The 21,313-nt window shown below is 42.6% G+C and overlaps 1 protein-coding gene across 5 annotated transcripts in view; it reads right to left on the reverse strand.

The window, feature by feature from the left end:
* Positions 1 to 449: 449 nt before the first annotated feature.
* Positions 450 to 21,313, reverse strand: part of FANCB (FA complementation group B) — a 44,484-nt gene continuing 23,620 nt past the window's right edge. For all 5 annotated transcript variants that reach the window (XM_077294167.1, XM_077294168.1, XM_077294166.1 and 2 more), the window contains exons 5-9: positions 20,038 to 20,166; positions 17,944 to 18,110; positions 15,070 to 15,509; positions 12,334 to 12,577; positions 450 to 935 (exon numbers count right to left, since the gene is read on the reverse strand). In XM_077294167.1, coding sequence (XP_077150282.1) covers positions 518 to 935; positions 12,334 to 12,577; positions 15,070 to 15,509; positions 17,944 to 18,110; positions 20,038 to 20,166 — 1,398 coding nt within the window. In that variant the 3' untranslated portion in view covers positions 450 to 517. The remainder of the gene's footprint in view (positions 936 to 12,333; positions 12,578 to 15,069; positions 15,510 to 17,943; positions 18,111 to 20,037; positions 20,167 to 21,313) is intronic.

The raw sequence follows: 21,313 nt of genomic DNA on the forward strand, positions 1-21,313 counted from the left end.
GCCGTGAGATATGCAGCCGCGGGGACTCGAACATATTTTTCAAGCACGCCGAAGTCACTCGGTTAGTACAAGAGCATGCTCGGATAACATAACACTTTATCAGTGCACGTTCGCTCATCACTAGTGATTAGTACTGAGTAGCATGTATAACCTCTACACAAAGTACCCTGCTCGATAGGAGTGTCATGTGTCAATCACTGATCGCCTGCAGCCTTTACCAGGTGTCTACTCTAGACAGAATGAATATTGATGAGCTGCAACCGCTGATCGTCTACAGCGGTCACATGACACAAAACGTCACCTCACCCACCAAGAACAGTGCCGACATCATTCGAATTGTGCTGCTGCAGAAGGTGAGTAACCATTGTATTATTTTCCATGGAGCATTGACTTCTTTAAGAAGGTGTTGTCCAGTAGTGGAGAAATCCTTTAAATCACTACAAAAACACTGATTAACGATTAAATTTAATAAGCACAGTGAAGTAAAGTACAAAGAGCCATATCTTTGTGCCACCAGTCATCTATCAGCTAGTTCCCACGCCAGTGCATCAGAGTTCATCTGTATCTGCATTATACTGAGCATATTGTGTCTATACAGCTGGCTGCTGGCAGAGAGCTGTGCACCCAGCCTGCTGCGCGTCTGCTCCGCTCTCAGATCCTCCCGGTACCTCTCCACCTGTTCTTTTAGATCAGTAACGCAGTCGCTTGTGCTTGTGACTTTTCTCTCCGCTTTACAGTTCAGGGTCAAATCTTTTTCAACTTCACTTGCCGCAGCAGACACTAAGTTTCTTAAGGCGGACAGTTCTTCTTCCACAGACCGTGCTAGGTTCATGGTCATAGCATTCCTGTCACCCTGTCTCATCACATTTACCGCACAGGTTGGCGGGAGAACACATTTCAGGCTATGGAGACAGCGGAGGAGAACTGCATCATTCCTGCAAGACAAGAAAGCAAGTAAATAGAACACTGCGTCTGCCGTTAATAACAATAAATGGCCAATGTGTGAGCACAAAACAATTCAGAAGCACAGAAATGAAAAGTAATAAACGTTTGATGAACCTGAAATGTGTAATAAAGCTTCTATAAAATGCTATCACAGTGTGGAATGACTTCTCAGGCAGCAGCCAGGTCAACCAGAAAAGTCCGTCTCCATTTACTCCACAAAAGTTTGATGTAATTTTCCACGAATCCCCAATGTGTATTCCTCACAAAAATCTGAGGGTATTCCAGGTTCCACTGACTCTGCTGGGATTCTTCCACCATGGATGGCCATGAATTAGATGGACATTGGATGCGCTCAATCTGTGCGAGGGTCTGCGCCGCGTCACACTGCAAATCTTCGTCAGAAATCTGAGCGTCAGCCTGGGACTTATGTCTCGAACATCAGATCTGCCTCATTATGGTGATGTCAAGGAGCTGAATCACAGCCATTCGTTACCATTCAGGAGTAGTGATGAGCAGACCCGTGAATGTTCAGGTTCGCCAAGTTCGACTGAACTTTAGTCCAAAGTTCGGTTTGGGTAGCAGAACTCTACCCAAACATGAACCAGAACAGAAACCCCATAAAAGTCAATGGGGACTCAAACTTTGGTGCTGTAAAAAGGAATCTCTCTCTTCGAAAAGTCTGTGTTCGGAGTTCAGCACCGGACATTGAGTGTCGGGTATGAACCCAAAACCTTACAGTTCAGGTTCACTCATCTCTATTTAGGAGCTTAGGAAAATTTGGCAACAGAAGTAGTCATATCGGTTGTCACCCAGCTATCCGAGAAGCAGATTTGTTAAATTACTATATACTGATGGTATTTTTTTTGAAAGGGGGGAATGCAGATTACACAATTCCCTTGGCTTGACATGAAACGAGAAGTTGTCTCTGTCACAAGGGAAATGAATCAGTGATCTCAGTTGACATCTCTGAATCTCCAATGGTGGGAATCATCTGTGATTTGGTCTAGACCTTCCTTTATCTGTTCAGGCTGACATTTTTAGTCTACGTTCACACTCTGCAGCCATTTCTGTCCAATTTGATGGGACAAACAGCAATACTTGCAGAGCTAATTTTGATGACAAGACCTAACTAATGAAAATCATGGGTCTCTCCGGAACCATTGGCATCCACAACACATCCAGCACTGAACCATGGTGTGTTATGAATGAAAGCCATGCCACGCAGGAGATTGCAGCCTGGGAAAATTTACATTTCGCTTTTACATTGTAAATACTAAGACTAATACATCTTAAGTAGAGAAATAAGAAAACAAAAATAACACTTTCAATATCCAGCCAACTTTTGTTTGGCAGATGGTGCTCGGTGAGGGGGTCTTTCCCAGCTGATTACTAGCACCGGGCTCAGATAAGTTTTCTTACAAACTATAAAGACCCTTTTACTTGTCACTAAACTCATCTGAAGTTTTTTCTCTTTGATCTGTGGATCTCAGAAATTAAACAAGATGTCCACACTAATGAAGATAAGGTGCCGCAGCTAACTCCAGAGTGAGCCGCTATCCACAAGCCACAAGCTAAGGGTACTGTCACACTCTGCAACTTTCCAACGATCACGACCAGCGATACGACCTGGCCGTGATCGTTGGAAAGTCGTTGTGTGGTCGCTGGAGAGCTGTCACACAGACCGCTCTCCAGTGACCAACGATGCCGAGGTCCCGGGTAACCAGGGTAAACATCGGGTTACTAAGCGCAGGGCCGCGCTTAGTAACCCGATGTTTACCGTGGTTACCAGCGTAAAAGTAAAAAAAAAAAAAACGTACATACTCACATTTCGGTGTCCTTCAGTGTTATGATCCTTAGTGGTTGAGGATCACAAATTACTCCAGCTAAGTAACAAACATAGGACAAGCTCTAGGGAGGTGGTAAACTGGACTGACCGCAAAACTGAACCTATCCAAACACACTAGAGGTAGCCGGTGAACGTGCCTGAAAATCCTAGACGTCTCGAGCCAGCCTGAGGAACTAACTACCCCTAGAGAGAAAGAAAGACCTCTCTTGCCTCCAGAGAAATAATCCCCAAAGATATAGAAGCCCCCAACATGTAATAACGGTGAGGTAAGAGGAAGGCACATACACAGGGGTGAAAACAGATTCAGCAAATGAGGCCCACTAATACTAGATAGCAGAAAATAGAAAAGGGGTCTGTGCGGTCAGTAAAAAACCCTTACAAAATATCCACACTGAGATTTCAAGAACCCCCGCACCAACTAACGGTGTGGGGGGAGAAACTCAGTCCCCTAGAGCAACCAGCAAGCGAGGAGATCACATTTTAGCAAGCTGGACAAGAAACATGATGAATGCTGATAATCAAAAAATGAACAAACAAAAACTTAGCTTGTCTTGGAGAGACTGGGAGCAAGGTAGTCACAAGGAATCTGAAGAGCACTGAAAACATTGATAGCAGGCAAGGAACTGAGTATCCAGGTGAGCTAAAAAGGAAACCAACCAAGGATAACGAACCAGCTGATGCAGCCAACCTGCAGAAAGACAACACTACACAGTATCGCTTGTGACCACTAGAGGGAGCCTAAAAATAGAGTTCACAACACTTCAGGTCCCTTGCCGTCTGCTTCCCGCTCTGACTGAGTGCCGCCGTAAAGTGAAAGCAGATCACAGCGGTGACGGTTTGTTTTTTTTTACTTTTACGCTAGTAACCACGGTAAACATCGGGTTACTAAGCGCGGCCCTGCGCTTAGTAACCCGATGTTTACCCTGATTACAAGCGAACGCATCGCTGGATCGCTGTCACACACAACGATCCAGCGATGACAGCGGGAGATCCAGCGACGAAATAAAGTTCCAAACGATCTGCTACGACGTACGATTCTCAGCGGGGTCCCTGATCGCAGTAGCGTGTCAGACACTGCGATATCGTATGGATATCGCTGGAACGTCACGGATCGTACCATCGTAGCGATCAAAGTGCCACTGTGTGACAGTACCCTAACACCTCCAGCAGCTTCACGGGTTTATTTTCTTGGTTGTATCAGAACCTGAGATAATTTACCAAAATGAGTCTTTTTGGACAAGTCTCTTCCTCAGTCTATAAAAATACATCCCAGTGACACAATTGTTGACCAGAATACTATAGAGCACATTTATAATACCTCGCAATCAACCCTAAACCAAACCTCCAAAATCCAGACAATCTCCTCCCAGGACATTTAAAGTCTCTCAGTCAGCAGGTCAGTGTATGATATATTTCTTTGTGGCATTGATATCCGAAAATGAATACTTTTCTAAAGTCTATTTGTATAGGTTTTTATTAAAGGGATGTCCGGTCCAAATCGATAATTCTGCAGTTACTCTGTGTGACTGCAGAATTATGAATCCCCTTAATGTACGCACTGTGCGCTGGGGGGATTCACCAGTTTCTGAGTTGGGCCCGGAGGGCATGTACTGTATGTTTTATACATACTCCTGGCCAGAACCCGTCTAGTGACACTTGTATTGAGCAGAGGCCGTGCCCTGACTAGTGACACAACCATGCAATGGGCATGGCCAACTAGAGGGGGTGGCCTCGCTCCATGCAAGTCTATGGAGGAGGCCACGTCCACTGACCGGTAGTATGTGAAACTCATACATACCCTCCGGTCCCGACTCAGAAGCCAACAAAGTCTGCAATCACTCGCTGCAGACTTATAGATTTGGACAGGACAACCTCTTTAACCCCTTCATGACGGAGCCCTTTTTCGTTTATGTGTTTCTGTTTTTTGCTCCCCTTCTTCCCAGAGCCATAACGTTTTTATTTTTCCCTCAATATGGCCATGTGAGGGCTTGTTTTTTGCAGGACAAGTTGTACTTTTGAAAGACACCATATTGTGCACGCAAAAACAGGAAAAAAATTCTAAGTGCGGTGACATTGCAAAACAAAAGTGCAATTCTACAACTGTTTTTTGGATTTTTTTTTTACCATGTTCACCAAATGCTAAAACTGACCTGCCATTATGATTCTCCAGATCATTATGGGTTCATAGAAACCAAACATGTCTAGGTTCTTTTTAAGTGGTGAAAAATTCCAAAGTTTGTTAAAAAAATAATTAAAAAAATTTGTGTCTTATCCTGATACCCGTAGTGTCTCCATTTTTTGTGATCTGAGGTCGGGTGAGTACTTTTTTTTTTGTGTGCGGAGCTGACATTTTTAATGATACCATTTTGATGCAGATACGATCTTTTGTGCACTCGTTATTGCATTTTAATGCAATGATGTGGTGGCCTAAAAAACGTAATTCTGGCGTTTTGACTTTTTTTCTCGTGATGCCGTTTAGCGATCGGGTTAATTAATTTTTTATATTGATAGATTGGGTGATTCTGAATGCAGTGATACCAAATATGTGTAGGTTCGATTTTTTTTTTATAGTTTTATTTTGAATGGGGTGAAAGGGGGGTGATTTGAACTTGTATTTTTTTTTTTTTTCACTTTTGGCAATCTTCAATAGCTTTCATGGGAGACTAGAAGCTGCGATAACCCGATCGCCTCTGCTACATTCAGGCGATGATCAGGTCACCTGTATGTAGCAGAATTGCTCACTTGCTATGAGCGCCGACCACCAGGTGGTGCTCATAGCAATCTGGCAGTGACAACCATAGAGGTGTGCTGGAGACCTCTGGTTGTCATGCCGACCCATCGGTGACCCGCGATCACGTGACGGGGTCACTGATGGGCGGGATTTCCGGCGCGCTTGTCAGAAGCACACTTTAAATGCAGCTGTCAATGCAAATGCAGCAGCTGGTATCTCTAGTCTATTCAGGTGATGTAATTTTTCTCAGCTAATCCATTTATTTTTTTCATGACATTTAATGACTTAATATATGCATTGAACATTGCTGAATTATATTTGTGAAAACACATCCTCATATATGCCGGTGCTACAGCCTGTCCATGAGTAATTATTAATTAGGCTCTGTTTCTGCACTAAGAACCTTTTTGGAACCTTCAATATATTGTAATATACCGTAATTTTTCTAATGAGACAGAACTGAATACATTGACATACATGATAATGAATTGTGCATTAGACTACATCCTTATGTCATGAGATTTTGAATTGCATGGTTGGCCCAGCCTTACTTTATTTATACACATCTCCCCCGCTTTGGAGCTTTATTCCCACCCTGTTGTTTTATTTGGAATCTTCTCTCTCTTTTGTGTATTTTTAATTATATATTAATAAATCATTAATTTGAAAATTATTGCTGGAATCCTTAGGCGGTAAAACACCGCTATTCTGGAATAGTGTGGGTACTGACATTTATGTGTCTGTCGAATGAACTGTTTATTTGCGGTTACACCTTTGCGCCCAGAAGAGGCAGTTTTGGTTTTAAAACCCTTGAAGTTTTATGAAAGCAATAAAACTGCACGTTTGGATCAAACCGCATTGCCCATGTGAATGGTATCTAATGCCTACCTGAGGGCGTGAATCTCTAATATATACAATCGTGTTCAAAAGTCCTGCATAGGCGTGAAGAAAACTATATGTTTCATACTTCTGCATCTCTACAGTGAAACTGGTGGAACATACACTCACTGGCCACTTTATTAGGTACACCTGTCCAACTTCTTGTTAACACTTAATTTCTAATCAGCCAATCACATGGCGGCAACTCAGTGCATTTAGGCATGTAGACATGGTCAAGACAATCTCCTGCAGTTCAAACCGAGCATCAGTATGGGGAAGAAAGGTGATTTGAGTGCCTTTGAACGTGGCATGGTTGTTGGTGCCAGAAGGGCTGGTCTGAGTATTTCAGAAACTGCTGATCTACTGGGATTTTCACGCACAACCATCTCTACGGTTTACAGAGAATGGTCCGAAAAAGAAAAAAAATCCAGTGAGCGGCAGTTCTGTGGGCGGAAATGCCTTGTTGATGCCAGAGGTCAGAGGAGAATGGGCAGACTGGTTCGAGCTGATAGAAAGGCAACAGTGACTCAAATCGCCACCCGTTACAACCAAGGTAGGCCTAAGAGCATCTCTGAACGCACAGTGCGTCGAACTTTGAGGCAGATGGGCTACAGCAGCAGAAGACCACACCGGGTACCACTCCTTTCAGCTAAGAACAGGAAACTGAGGCTACAATTTGTACAAGCTCATCGAAATTGGACAGTAGAAGATTGGAAAAACGTTGCTTGGTCTGATGAGTCTCGATTTCTGCTGCGACATTCGGATGGTAGGGTCAGAATTTGGCGTAAACAACATGAAAGCATGGATCCATCCTACCTTGTATGGAGCATCTTTGGGATGTGCAGCCGACAAATCTGCGGCAACTGTGTGATGCCATCATGTCAATATGGACCAAAATCTCTGAGGAATGCTTCCAGCACCTTGTTGAATCTATGCCATGAAGAATTGAGGCAGTTCTGAAGGCAAAAGGGGGTCCAACCCGTTACTAGCATGGTGTACCTAATAAAGTGGCCGGTGAGTGTATGTTCTGGCCATACTGGAAATATAGCCTCAAGAGGGGAAAGTAGATGCGGAACCACGGATTGTGAATAAAACTTTTGCCAACTGGACTGTAGTATCGAGCTGGGACTATAAATTGTTATGGTATGCGCATTTTTGATAATTTTTTTTACAGCATAACCATACCTACACCAGTACAGTGTGTAGAATGGTGAACAGGTTTCTAAGTTCATTAACCCCTTTCTGACCTCGGACGGGATAGTACGTCCGAGGTCAGATCCCCTGCTTTGATGCGGGCTCCGGCGGTGAGCCCGCATCAAAGCCGGGACATGTCAGCTATTAACTAGTAAAATGCCGCTGTCAAACGCAGACAGCGGCATTTAACCGGTGCTTCCTGCTGGGCGGCTGGAAATGAGCGCATCGCCGACCCCCGTCACATGATCGGGGGTCGGCGATGCTTCTGTATAGTAACCATAAAGGTCCTTGAGACCTCTATGGTTACTGATCCCGGATAGCTGTGAGCGCCACCCTGTGGTCGGCGCTCACAGCACACCTGCATTTCTGCTGCATAGCAGCGATCTGATGATCGCTGCTATGTAGCAGAGCCGATCGCGTTGTGCCAGCTTCTAGCCTCCCATGGAGGCTATTGAAGCATGGCAAAAGTAAAAAAAAAAGTAAAAAAAAATGTGAAAAAAAAAAATATATAAAAGTTTAAATCACCCCCCTTTCGCCCCATTCAAAATAAATCAATAAAAAAAAAAAATCAAACCTACACATATTTGGTATCGCCACGTTCAGAATTGCCTGATCTATCAATAAAAAAAAGGATTAACCTGATCGCTAAACGGAAAAAAAATTCGAAATGCCAGAATTACGTTTTTTTTGGTCACCGCAACATTGCATTAAAATGCAATAATGGGCGATCAAAAGAACGTATCTGCACCAAAATGGTATCATTAAAAACGACAGCTCGGCACGCAAAAAATAAGCCCTCACCTGACCCCAAATCATGAAAAATGGAGACGCTACGGGTATCGGAAAATGGCGCCAATTTTTTTTTTTTTTTTTTTTAGCAAAGTTTGGAATTTTTTTTCACCACTTAGATAAAAAATAACCTAGTCATGTTAGGTGTCTATGAACTCGTACTGACCTGGAGAATCATAATGGCAGGTCAGTTTTAGCATTTAGTGAACCTAGCAAAAAAGCCAAGCAAAAAACAAGTGTGGGATTGCACTTTTTTGCAATTTCACCGCACTTGGAATTTTTTTTCCTGTTTTCTAGTACACGCCATGCTAAAACCAATGATGTCGTTCAAAAGTACAACTTGTTTTGCAAAAAATAAGCCCTCACATGGCCATATTGTCGGAAAAATAAAAAAGTTATGGCTCTGGGAATGAGGGGAGCAAAAAACGAACATGGAAAAACGGAAAATCCCAAGGTCATGAAGGGGTTAACTTCCAATGCAAGTTCACACAGACTTAAATTTTACTTTTTAAGGCTACGTTCACATTAGCGTTAAGCTAATGTGCGTCGGGTTTGCGTCGGCGACGCAGCGGCGACGCATGCGTCATGCGCCCCTATACTTAACATGGGGGACGCATGCGTTTTTTTTGTTGCATTGTGCGACACATGCGTCTTTTTTGCCGCAAGTGTCGGACCAAGAAAACGCAACAAGTTGCATTTTTCTTGCGTCCGATTTTCGGCAAAAACCGACGCATGCGTCGCAAAACGCAGCGTTTTTGCGTGCGTTTTTGCGTGCGTTGTGCGTTGCGTCGCCGACGCAACGGCGCACAACGCTAGTGTGAACGTAGCCTAAGATTTATTATTTTTTATTTAATTCAGAGTCCTGAAAAGGGCCTTTAGAGTGCATCTTTAGCTTCTAATACTTTATTGGCCAGCCTTTGCTCTTGAGCACCAGCTTGCATCTCTGTGGCATTGAGTGAACAAGCTTCTGCAGATGTTCACGAGTGATGATGTGGTTCCAGGCCTGTATTAGAGCCTCAATCAACTCACTCTTGGTCCTTGGCTGTTTTCTAGATATCTCTAATGATACCTTGGGCCACAAATTTTCAATTGGATTGAGGTCCGGGGACTGAGCTGGCCAGTCAATAGTAGCCATCTTGTTCTTCCAACACCATTGGCTGCCATACAGCCCCAGACCATTACTTTCATTAGATGTTTCACAGAGAAGCTCAAACACTCTGGCTTGTACTCTTCATGTGAGAACCTTCTCACATAAGACTTGCCATCATTTCCTAAAATGCAGAAAGTGCTTTCATCACTAAATAGCACTTTTTCCCACTCCTCCTTCCTCCATTTTAAATCTTTCAATGCCCACAGTTTTTGCCTTTGTCTGGCTGTCATCAATGGCTTCTTTCGGGCCTTGCACCCTCTCAATCCTGCTTCCAAACATCTCTTCCTAACAGTTGATGTTGCTACCTCAATATTGCACTTTTCTTGCCATTCTCGCAGAAGCTGAGGAGAGGTGAGCTTTCGATTGGCAAGGGATGTTCTTATCAGTACTCTATCCTCCCTTTTAGTTGACTTTCTGGGCCGACCAGATCTGCGCCTGTCCTGGGTAATTCCAAGCTGCTTATGTTTCTGCAAAATTCTTACGACTGTACTCTGATTACAGCCGACCTTCCTTGCGATCTGGGGGCCAGTATAACCCTCTTCATGTAGCACCACAACTCGCACACGATCCTCCGCTGACGAAAATCTGAAGGCTCCCATCATAAAATTCTACAGTATGATTCAGCTAGATAGACCAACAGATAAAACAAACAAACAAAGCAGCAGATGTGATGCAATGTAATGCAATGAGATTGGCTGCCATATCCAGGTTATGATTGGTCACAAGAACCTCATCTGTGATTGGCTAATTTTGGATCTGAAGCTGTACAATATTTAGCTGTGCTTTCAATTCCCATATTGTTGCAATAATTTCAGGCAAAACTGCTTCAAAAGCTAAAAATATTACAGGGAGAGAATGCAAAATTGTATTCTGAACAAAACCATATATAATATGTCATATTAGCACCGAAGATGTTCGACAGAAAACGTTTAAAACTTGAAAAATCAATTTATCCTATGCAGGACTTTTGAACACCAGGAATCACACAAGTGCAGGTTAAAACTTCCAAGAGAAACTGAAATATACAGGAAGAAACGCTTTTAAAAATATTTAAAAAAATAAAACGTGTAATTTAAATTTCTATCTTACTGATTTAAAAAGAAAAAATAAATAAATATAAATATATATATATCCCATTTTGCCACATCCGTAAAAGTCAAAGCTATCAAAATATGAAACTATGTAATCTATGAGGTAAAAAAAAAAAAAAAAAATTAAAAAACGAAAAAATTGCCTTTCTTCGTCTGCTGTGTTCAGCCTGAAAAATGTAATGAAAAGCGATCAAAATGGCATATGTACCCCAAATGCTATAATAGAAAACTACAGCTTGGCCACAAAATAAAAAAAATAATTTTCATGCAGCTTTGTCAACATGAAAATCAAACGGTTACGAGTCTCAGAAGTTGGTGACACAAACCACATTTTTTTTCATCTTTTGAATCAACTAAATTGACAGAAAAAAACTACACGTTTTGGTACTGCAGTAATCTTCCTGACCTGATCATTTTACTACAAAGACTTTCAGTTCGTTCGTGGTAAAATGGATGGTGCCATTCAAACTCGTCATGCAAAAAAAACAAACAAAAAACAACAAGCCCCCATACAGCTACAGTCACAGAAAAATATAATAGTCATGGCTCTTGAAAAAAAGAGAAAAAATAAAATCACAAAAATGAACATTTGCTGCGTTTTTATAGGGTTAATTTGTGACCTGATCTCATGCTGCATCATTACTGACAAGTGCGTGATCTATTCCTTGTTTCTCCCTGATCAAAAGATTGTGGAGCAGCCTATTATATGTGGAGTACCCTAAAAGTTTGTGGAGCACCCTATTAGTGGAGCACCCTAAAAGTTTGTGAAGCACCCCATTATTTGTTGAGCACCCTATTAGTGGAGTACCCTAAAAGTTTGTGGAGCACCCTATTAGTGGAGTAGCCTAAAAGTTTGTGGAGCACCCTATTAGTGGAGTAGCCTAAAAGTTTGTGGAGCACCCTATTATATGAGGAGTACCCTAAAAGCTTGTGGAGCATCCTATTATTTGTGGAGTACCCTAAAAGTTTGTGGAGCACCCTATTATTTGTGGAGCACCCTATTAGTGGAGTACCCTAAAAGTTTGTGGAGCACCCTATTATTAGTGGAATACCCTAAAAGTTTATGGAGCATCCTATTATTTGTGGAGTACCCTAAAAGTTTGTGGAGCACCCTATTATTAGTGGAGTAGCCTAAAGGTTTGTGGAGCACCCTATTATTTGTGGAGCACCCTAAATGTTTGTGGAGCATCCTATTTGTGGAGTACCCTAAAAGTTTGTGGAGCACCCTATTATTTGTGGAGTACTCTAAAAGTTTGTGGAGCACCCTATTATTAGTGGAGCACCCTATTATTAGTGGAGTAGCCTAAAGGTTTGTGGAGCACCCTATTTGTGGAGCACCCTAAACGTTTGTGGAGCATCCTATTATTAGTGGAGTACCCTGAAAGTTTGTGGAGCACCCTATTATTAGTGGAGTAGCCTAAAGGTTTGTGGAGCACCCTATTATTTGTGGAGCACCCTAAACGTTTGTGGAGCATCCAATTATTAGTGGAGTACCTTGAAAGTTTGTGGAGCACCCTATTATTAGTGGAGCACCCTATTATTAGTGGAGTACTCTAAAAGTTTGTGGAGCACCCTATTATTAGTGGAGTAGCCTAAAGGCTTGTGGAGCACCCTATTATTTGTGGAGCACCCTAAACGTTTGTGGAGCATCCTATTATTAGTGGATGTGACTAGTGCAATAATGAGTAAGTGTTTCCTTCAGGGTTACCTATAAAACACGGTGAGGCTTCCTTCACACGGTGTCTTAAGATTCCAAGTTAGGAGAGTCCCGTGAAGAGATCCATCTTTCTTACACACCAGCATTTCAGGCATGAGTTTCAGGGGCTCTCCCTGCATACGAGTCTGCATCCATTCACTTACTGATGGTATCGTACAATCTTGTGATAAGATATGAAGAGAACACTTCTTTAATGCTGAGAGAACAGCAAAAATATCCTCCAGACTCCAGGATCCTAATATTCAACAAAGAAAAAACAACAACAACGCTTTATTATATTCTTGATATCCATGTTTTAATTTTTTATGTTTTGTTTTCTTCAGTTTGCAAGAATGCAGTGATCAGGTCAGCTTCAGAGCAGCGCTTGCAGGCTCTATGTCAAAGAGCTTTGTAAGTGCTGCGCTCCTTGACTGGGAAACTGTCCACCTATGGTGCACTGCAAAGGTAACCGGTAACCTAGGTAACAAACTGTATAGAATAGAACTTGTAACAGCACTGTGCTCCTGAACATACACAACTCTGGCAAAAATTAAGAGACCACTGCAAAATTTTCAGTTTGTCAGATTTTTCTCTTTATAGGTATATTTTTGAGCAAAATGTAAATTGTTCTTTTAGTCTATAAAGTTCTGACAACAGGTCTCCGAAGTTCCAAGCAATAAATTTAGGTTTTTTTTTTACTGAAAAGGAGAAATTGTCAAAATTAAAAAAAACAGTGCTTTCAGACTTCAAATAATGCAAAGAAAACAAGTTCATAATCATTTAGAAACAACAATACTAATGTTATAACTCGGGAAGAGTTCAGAAATCAATATTTTGTGGAATAACCATGATTTTTAATCACAGCTTTCATGCGTCTTGGCATGCATTCCACCAGTCTTTCACACTGCTTCTGGCACAAAAATGTCAGCAGTTCTTCTTTGTTTGATGGCTTGTGACTATCCATCATCCTCTTGATTACATTCCAGAGGTTTTCACTGGGGTTCAGGTCTGGAGATTGGGCTGCCCATGACAGGGTTTTGATGTGGTGGTCTCTTCATTTTTGCCAGAGCTGTATATGTAGGGAACAACCCCTTAAACCCTTTTGTCACATGTCATGTCCCTAAGTATAAAGCGGGTTCAGGACCTGAGCCTGCGGCATAATCGGTAGATGCAAGCTGTGTTACACAGCCAGCATCTTCTTGTAACAGCAGTGGCCAGCATATAAATGGCATGATTGTCAGTGAGTGAATGCACTGGTTCCCGTTGACCCCTTCCGCAGCGTGATCGAGGGGTGTAAATTGGATATCATGACAGCTAGAGGACTGCTCAAGGCTGTTATCTTGTGGCTTGTTGCAGGACTTCATAAGAGGAAGTAATTTTGACTATTTGCTGCAAAACAGAAGTCTTTCAGTATATAGAACAAGCGATCAAAGTATAACAGGTTAAAAAAAGAAGAAAAATATATATATAAAAAACAAATAGGAATATTTCTCATCACTGCATCCACAAAATGAAAGTCACATCTACTAAAATCTAAAAATGAAATAATCTGTATGGTAAACGCTGTAAAGAAAAGAAAACCGATACTCCAGAATTAGTGTTTTCTGGTCTTCATGCCTCCATACAAATGTCAGTTCGCCACGCAAAAAAACAAGCCCTCATGAAACTCAAAGGAAATACAAAAAGTTGCGGAATTGGTATTGTATTAAATACCCCTTTACAGCATCAAGTCATTCCCGCTGGTCAAAAATCCTCCTCAAACCGCCTCCTGCATCACACTGTAAATTTTGTCCGGGTAGGAAAGCTGTCCTCAAGCAGCTCGTTCCAAAACAACCACTTAAAAGAAAACCAAAACAGCTAAACACAGGATAGCCCTGCTGGAAAAGTGATTTCCAATAAGGGTTTGTTTTTTTTTTGCGTCATTTTCTAAAATTGGTAAGTCTACGATGTGCTTGTAAAAACAGATAACTTTGAAATGTACTTATTATAGAACGTGGCCTTGTTCTTCCCCAAATCTTTATTTTATTGCTTACTGCTCTTCACCATGGGGATCGGTCACCACTGCTAGACCGCACTGTTCCAGAACGAGCTTGTAAGCGCTGCTCTACAGCTGGCCAGAATCGTGTAAGTGAGGAAGGGCTTAGCGCCTAAAACCCTCCAAGCTTAACCCCCAATTGCAGAAACAAAGCTGCCTCGGAGAGCAGCACCATGGATGCACAGGTCTGGCCAGCGGCAAACAAAAAGGGGAATTTGCCCCCCTAGTAATCTGGATTTTGGAGAACATAGGAGCAGTAGACCCCTAAAAAAAACCACTGGAGTAACCTTTTACTGCTGGCTATAGAATGCTATCAGCCAACAGTAAAATGTTACTGTAGTCTTCTTTTTCTCAATTTCCATTTTAATTGTGTGAGAAAACTAGAGTACCTGGTGAAAAAATTCTGCTGGTTGGTTGGTTGGGTGGGGGTAAGACATGCAAACCTCCTGCAGAAGCCATCCATGTCAGATGTAGACCCAGGACTCTGTACACACAAGGATAACTGTGCTACCCACTGAGCCACCATTGTTACCCACTGAGCCAACTTGCTGTTCACATTTCATCCAAGTTGCATTTTTTCCTCCATTTAAAATTCAAGTGAAAACTTTTCAGAGTTCTCGCTGAACCTTGTGAATAATAAACCCAGGAAGCCTTTGTGCCTTAGTGCTGCTGAATAATTTAGAGATGTTTTCTATTGAATCTTATGAATTTACCTTGACAGTGTTCAAATACATTTACTGTATGTTTTCCTTTCAAAACATCTTCAAGCCTTAAGGAAACGCTCCGGCATGGTACAATCAGCGTCTGGCTTGTAAGTAAACAGTCAGGCTGTGTTTTCCTCCTGGCGTGCAGCAGGACGGCACAAGCAGCGTTATTACGTGCCAGCAGCGGAGACAGCTCGGTGACAGCAGTGACCGTGCGCTCCAAATCATACTGATGGGACGGAGGGCAGGGTCTCCGCCAGCAGCTCCCGGCCGTGCTGTGGACGTCGAGCCTTTGTTTCTTTGCGGTGGGTTCTGTGTGGCAGATCGTACGTGGATCTTGGGAAGAGCTGAAGGCCAATTTTAGCACATTAGTTTGACACTTGGTGACTGGGGAGGGTGAAGCGCCTTCTCCATCCATTATAAGGGATAAGCCGATGTCACTCAGCGATCTGTGAAGAACAGCAGAAGAGCGCTGTAAACAAGCTGACATCTCCCAACATGAACGACGCACGTCAACAAGCAGAATTTACTGACACTACGAAAATCCAGCAAGATTCAAGGATGACAGGGACATAGGGAGATCGCAGGGTCCTGTGCACTTTGGATGACTTCAATTTTTCTTTCTCCGGCATCTTATGATTTAGAGAATAGTAAAATGCTGGATGAACAAAAAACTACCCTGAGGGTCTTCGGCAGCTCCTCTACAGGCACGGATTACAGATCATCGGAATTCGACTGTACTAGATTTCTGATTATTTTAGCTAAACATTTAATTTTCAATCTTTAGCACGGCAAAAGGGCTTAGAGACAATGTGTAACGGAAAAGCACCAACGGTGCCTTCTGACGTGCCGATCTCAGCCCTTCATACACCCAGCGAGCGCGGATCTATGACATACAAGGCAATCAGCGCTCGCTTACTGCCTTGTGGATGAACGAGAGAGAAACATTTTGCTTATTTGTCGCTGGCAGATTATTGCTGATTATCGGCCGTCTAACTGCACCATAACTCATGTAAAGTAATCTAACACTAAATAGGTTCATTCTACTGTAACATAACGTTCCTTTATATTTGGTTGGTCGTTGCAGCTCTCCTGCATGGGGTATATTCTAATTAATGAGACCCACGCACAATACACAAAGGGCGACACACTACTGTCCAATCCAGCCCACAATGGCAGCCCTTCAGATCTGATGCCAGATGGGGCTGGGAAGTATGCCCGCACAATCCCACAAGGCTGCGTTCACACTGGCATCTTAGTTTCCCTTCACACAGCCCCGACAGCTATGAAGGATCCGTTTTCCAACACGCCGACAGATCCCATTCATGTATGTTGGGATCGACTGACTTCCCTTTGGAAGTACAGTATTTTTGATGAGAAAATATAACATTGAAGATTACGGCATTTTTGTGTTTAAAGAGAAACTAAACCCAACAAAAAGGAAAAAAACTACCGGTGTGAACAGGCCTTAAAGTGTAAGTGTCATTTTATCAAAGTTTTTATTTACTACAGGCAATTATAAACTGTTGCTTATCAGCGGGGGTCTAGGTCCGGAGACCCCACCTCATCCGTGAAAACTTTCTGACGCTCTGAAGTGCGCCTCTCCAGCATGAGCTCCGTGCACACAGCAGTGTCTGTATCTATGGTCTGCACATTCACGCTCGCTGGGCTATGTCGGGACTGATTCACTTACTATTGACCCCATACACCACTATGTGTGAACAGCTCGTGCATAAGCTCAGCATTTCAGAAAGGTGTTTTGACTGATCTGTGGGGGTCTCAGGACCTAGACCTCCACCAGTCAGCAACACTGTACAGTGACTGCAATATACAAAACTGTTGTACAATGACAGTTACACTTTACATGGAACCAGTCATGTCAAAAAACGCTACTAACCATAAGATATGTGGCTAATCTGCAGGTTAGTAGCGTTCTAAACCTGTGAATCCACCATACTGAAAGCCCGGCTGCCGGCAGGAAATGAACTTTGTTTCTCCTGACAGCCTCCAGCTTTCAAAAATCCAAAAAAGAGCAGTTAAGCTGCACCCTATAAACACAACGCCTCCATGGGCATGAGGGCGCACGTCAACACCAGCGGGTCCATTCCAGATATAAAGTCCATACCCAAAAAGCTAAAAGGACAGCGCCACAACGGACAGTGAAAAAGCAGCTCACATTTTATTCTGCCTCCTGCGATGACGTTTCGGTCAAGAGACCTTGACCGAAACGTCGCCGCAGGAGGCAGAATAAAATGTGAGCTGCTTTTTCACTGTCCGTTGTGGCGCTGTCCTTTTTGCTTTTTAGGTATAGCCTCCAGCTTTCAGTCATAGAGGCACAGCCAGCATGGCTTCAGTCACTGCTCAGTACACAGTGAGCTGCGGCTAAAATCATGCCCCGGCATTGACTGACAGCAGGCTCAGGACTGCGGCTTCGTAGAGCTGACTGTCAGTCAGTGTTGGGGTGCGGTTACACCCGCTGCTCACTATGTACTGAATGGTGGGTGAAGCTGCACCTCTATGACTGAAAGCTGGAGGCCGCCTGGAGAAAATAAATAATATAATAATAAAGTTCACTTCCTTTCAGCAGCTGGGCTTTCAGTGTGGCAGCTGCATAGGTTGGTAACACGACTAACCTGCTGATTAACCCCATATCTTTAGGTTAATAGCGTTTTTTGACAAGACAGGTTCCATTTAAGAGTTTTTTTCGCTGAAGTGATGGATACACTATTGCTTACTGATAGTAATCAATTCCTGACAGTTGGGCCTGAACTATCTATTGTATGTACACGCACACAGGAATCTTTTGTCATCTTTAAATACGTAATTTCCTTTACTGCATTTTGTCCTATGTGCTGAAGAAAACAACCTAAACTGCGTACTTACTCTAGAACTGAGGATTTCAGCTTCACGCCCACCACTAATAAATCATCAACCACACGATACCATATTGTCTCAATCAGCTGTTCTGAGCTGACAGGGGGAGACTTATCTGCAGCAGGTGGAGGAGGACAATATTCTACATCTTCATCCCACAGCGACACAAGGCCTTCCTTTAACAAAAAAAGTCATATTGTAACACATTGTAGGCACAATAAAAGCTGACATTTCCCATTGAAAAAAAGGACTTGTAAAACATTTTTTAGCTTGATGAAATAGACCTAAAATAAAAAGCTAAGAAACTTTTCAAATAGTCTTGTTTAAAAATATTCTTCCATTTTAAGTCTACAAAGTCCTCTGCAGACCTTTGTATTTCCATTTACAGAAGATATTCTGTAATCCGATCCTGCAGTTGTACTTCTTTCTATCTGTCCTCTACTTTTTACCAACATATAGAATATTTGCTGCTAGTAGGAAACAGGAGACAGATAGAAGGAAGTATGTCTGCAGGGTCAGACTGTATAGAGTTTTGGTTGTAGTTGGTTACCATGGAGACACATTGGTTTGCAGTGGAGCTGTAGATGTAAAAGGTAGGATATTTTAGTAAAGGCTATTTGTATTTAAATTGTATTAAGGGATAATGTTTCTCCTTATGGAGACTAACATGCCTGATATACTAGGGTAAGGAGACTTATAGGCCATGCAATGGTCCTCTGGGAAATTAAATATGCAAATTGTCTCCTCAGAGAGGAAGAAGACTTGAACTCCGGTATCACCTATTGGAAGTGGCAATCCTAAAAGTCAATATTGACTCTTTAACGAGCCTTGTCATATGTCTCAGGATAAAAGCTAAACCAGAATCTCACATTTGCAGACATGTGTTTCAGAGTGTTGCTTCTTCTCAGTGCAAAGGTGACAGGTGACACTAGAGTTCCAGTCCTTTACTTCTCTGAAGAGGCAATTTGCATATTAAAATTTCCCAGAGGATTATTGCATGGCCTATACATCTTCGGGTCACTCTCCACAAGGAGAAACATTACCATTTAGACCCTTTAGTAAGAGGCCTCTTATAATTCCCAAATCAGACCTCATACTTTGCACTGATGAGGGGCAACTCCCCGAAACATGTCTGCCAATTGTGATTCTGGTTTGGCATTTATCCTAAGTTAAAGCTAGTCCTCTTCATCTGTAGAGAGGCAATTTGCATATTTAAATTGTACAGCCCTGTAATGGCAAAAGGATTCACAACAGGAACCTGTGATTGACAAGTCCAATATATAACATCTCATTTGCACAATGACATTTTCGATCCCAGTTCCTTTCCTGTTCAAAAAAACAGTGCAGATGAATAACTAAACTTGTGTCTATCCTCTGCTAATTCACTGACGCTTTACTCCTCTCACAATTACAAGTTACCATCTTTCCATAAGATAGGTGATAGGTTCATTTTAGTTTCAGGTACCACCAATCATGACAATGGGGGTCCTGTGTTCCCTGTTTCGAATGGCACAGGTATCACCCATGCACACTGCCCCTAAACTCATTACCAGCAGGACAGCAAAAACCGCCATTGCTCTTGTAATTGGTGGGAGTCCCTTCAGTGGGACCCCAGTGGTCAGAGACTTGGCACCGATCCTGTGGATAAGCGAAAAGTTGTAATTGTGGGACACTCGGCCCCTCAGCTAAACACTGAGATTTTGCTTTTGTATCTGAACAGTACTTTCTACACTGGAAGACATGTTGACATGGTGAAGTATTATCAGTAGAAAACTATGCTGCAAATACTGATGTGTTGGCAGGCAAATATGCATGTTTGTGCCGCTCTTATTTCTGTTTTCCCCATGCATTGAAATGGGGAAAAAATACTGTAAAAAAGCTGTAAAACTTGACAGGGAAAAAAATAATGAAATAAAAAATTAATGAAATAAAAAATAATCAAAGTGTAAAATTGACCTCAAGTACTAGGAAATGTTTCAGGTTTTGTCACAAAACTGCACGGAAAAAACACGACCCAAACCGCAGCAGATAGATAATGTGTGCGCACACCGTTCTGTGGATTTTTACCAGTTATCCCCATGAGATCACAAGGTGTCACTGTACCTTCCCTGCAGAGAGGACAGGCGTCTCCAGGCCCAGAGACATGTGCACTAATGCAGCGCAGGAAGAGTCAAGCACTCCATCTTGGACTTGTACGTGGCGCTGCAGTTCTTCAAGTGAAAGTAAATTAGCCTGTAAGCGGCACAGAGTAATTACCATCCATCACCATTCACTCCGTGGTTTACGTCTTCAGGTTTCAATCTTATTTACGATCAATAAGTATTTTCCGATTTTAGTGAGGCATTCTATGATAAGAAAGGAATAGAATCTACAGGATCTATGAACACCAGATTATAATGGAGGGGACTGCTAAGAACTAGTGATGAGCGAGTGTACTCGTTATTTGAGATTTCCGAGCATGCTCGGGTGTCCTCTGAGTACCTTGGGCGTGCTTGTAGATTATGTTTGTGTTCCTCCAGCTGAAAGATTTGCGGCTGCTAGACAGCCTGAATACATGTTGTGATTCCCTAACAACCAGGCAATCCCTGCATGTGATCAGGCTGTCTAGCAGCCGCAAATCATACAGCTGGAGGAACACAAACATAATCTCCGAGCATGCCCAAGATACTCGGAGAACACCCGAGCATGCTCGGAAAACCCGAGAAACGAGAACACTCACTCATCACTAGAAGAGACACTTCTACATGAGAAAAATCTGAAACTTGGATCAGGCTGCAAACTGCCTATCAGAAGGCCAGAAAATGAATAAAATTGCAGACTAAGATTTAGCATAATTTTTTCAAACAAAGGAAACATCTAAAATATGTAAACAGCATTTTTCCACGTCAAAGGTGTCTACTGCCTTTAAAGGGAACCTATCACCTGAATTTGGCGGGACCAGTTTTGGGTCATATGGGCGGGGTTTTCGGGTGTTTGATTCACCCTTTCCTTACCCGCTGGCTGCATGCTGGCTGCAATATTGGATTAAAGTTCATTCTCTGTCCTCCATAGTACACGCCAGCGCAAGGCAATATTACCTTGCGCTGGCGTGTACTCCGGAGGACAGAGAATGAACTTCAATCCAATATTGCAGCCAGCATGCAGCCAGCGGGTAAGGAAACGGTGAATCAAACACCCGAAAACCCCGCCCATATGACCCAAAACTGGTCCCGCCAAATTCAGGTGATAGGTTCCCTTTAAGACCCTTTAATAAGCAAATGATAGATGCCGCTAAATAACATATGTTTCAAGCTAATTCAGTCACGTTAAGGATTAAAATAATGATGAGCGATAAGTGGTATGGCCACCATCTCCACCTGGAGCCCTGCAAATGCGACTG

The sequence above is a fragment of the Ranitomeya variabilis genome, chromosome 3, assembly GCF_051348905.1.
Source record: "Ranitomeya variabilis isolate aRanVar5 chromosome 3, aRanVar5.hap1, whole genome shotgun sequence".
NCBI lineage: Eukaryota > Metazoa > Chordata > Amphibia > Anura > Dendrobatidae > Ranitomeya > Ranitomeya variabilis.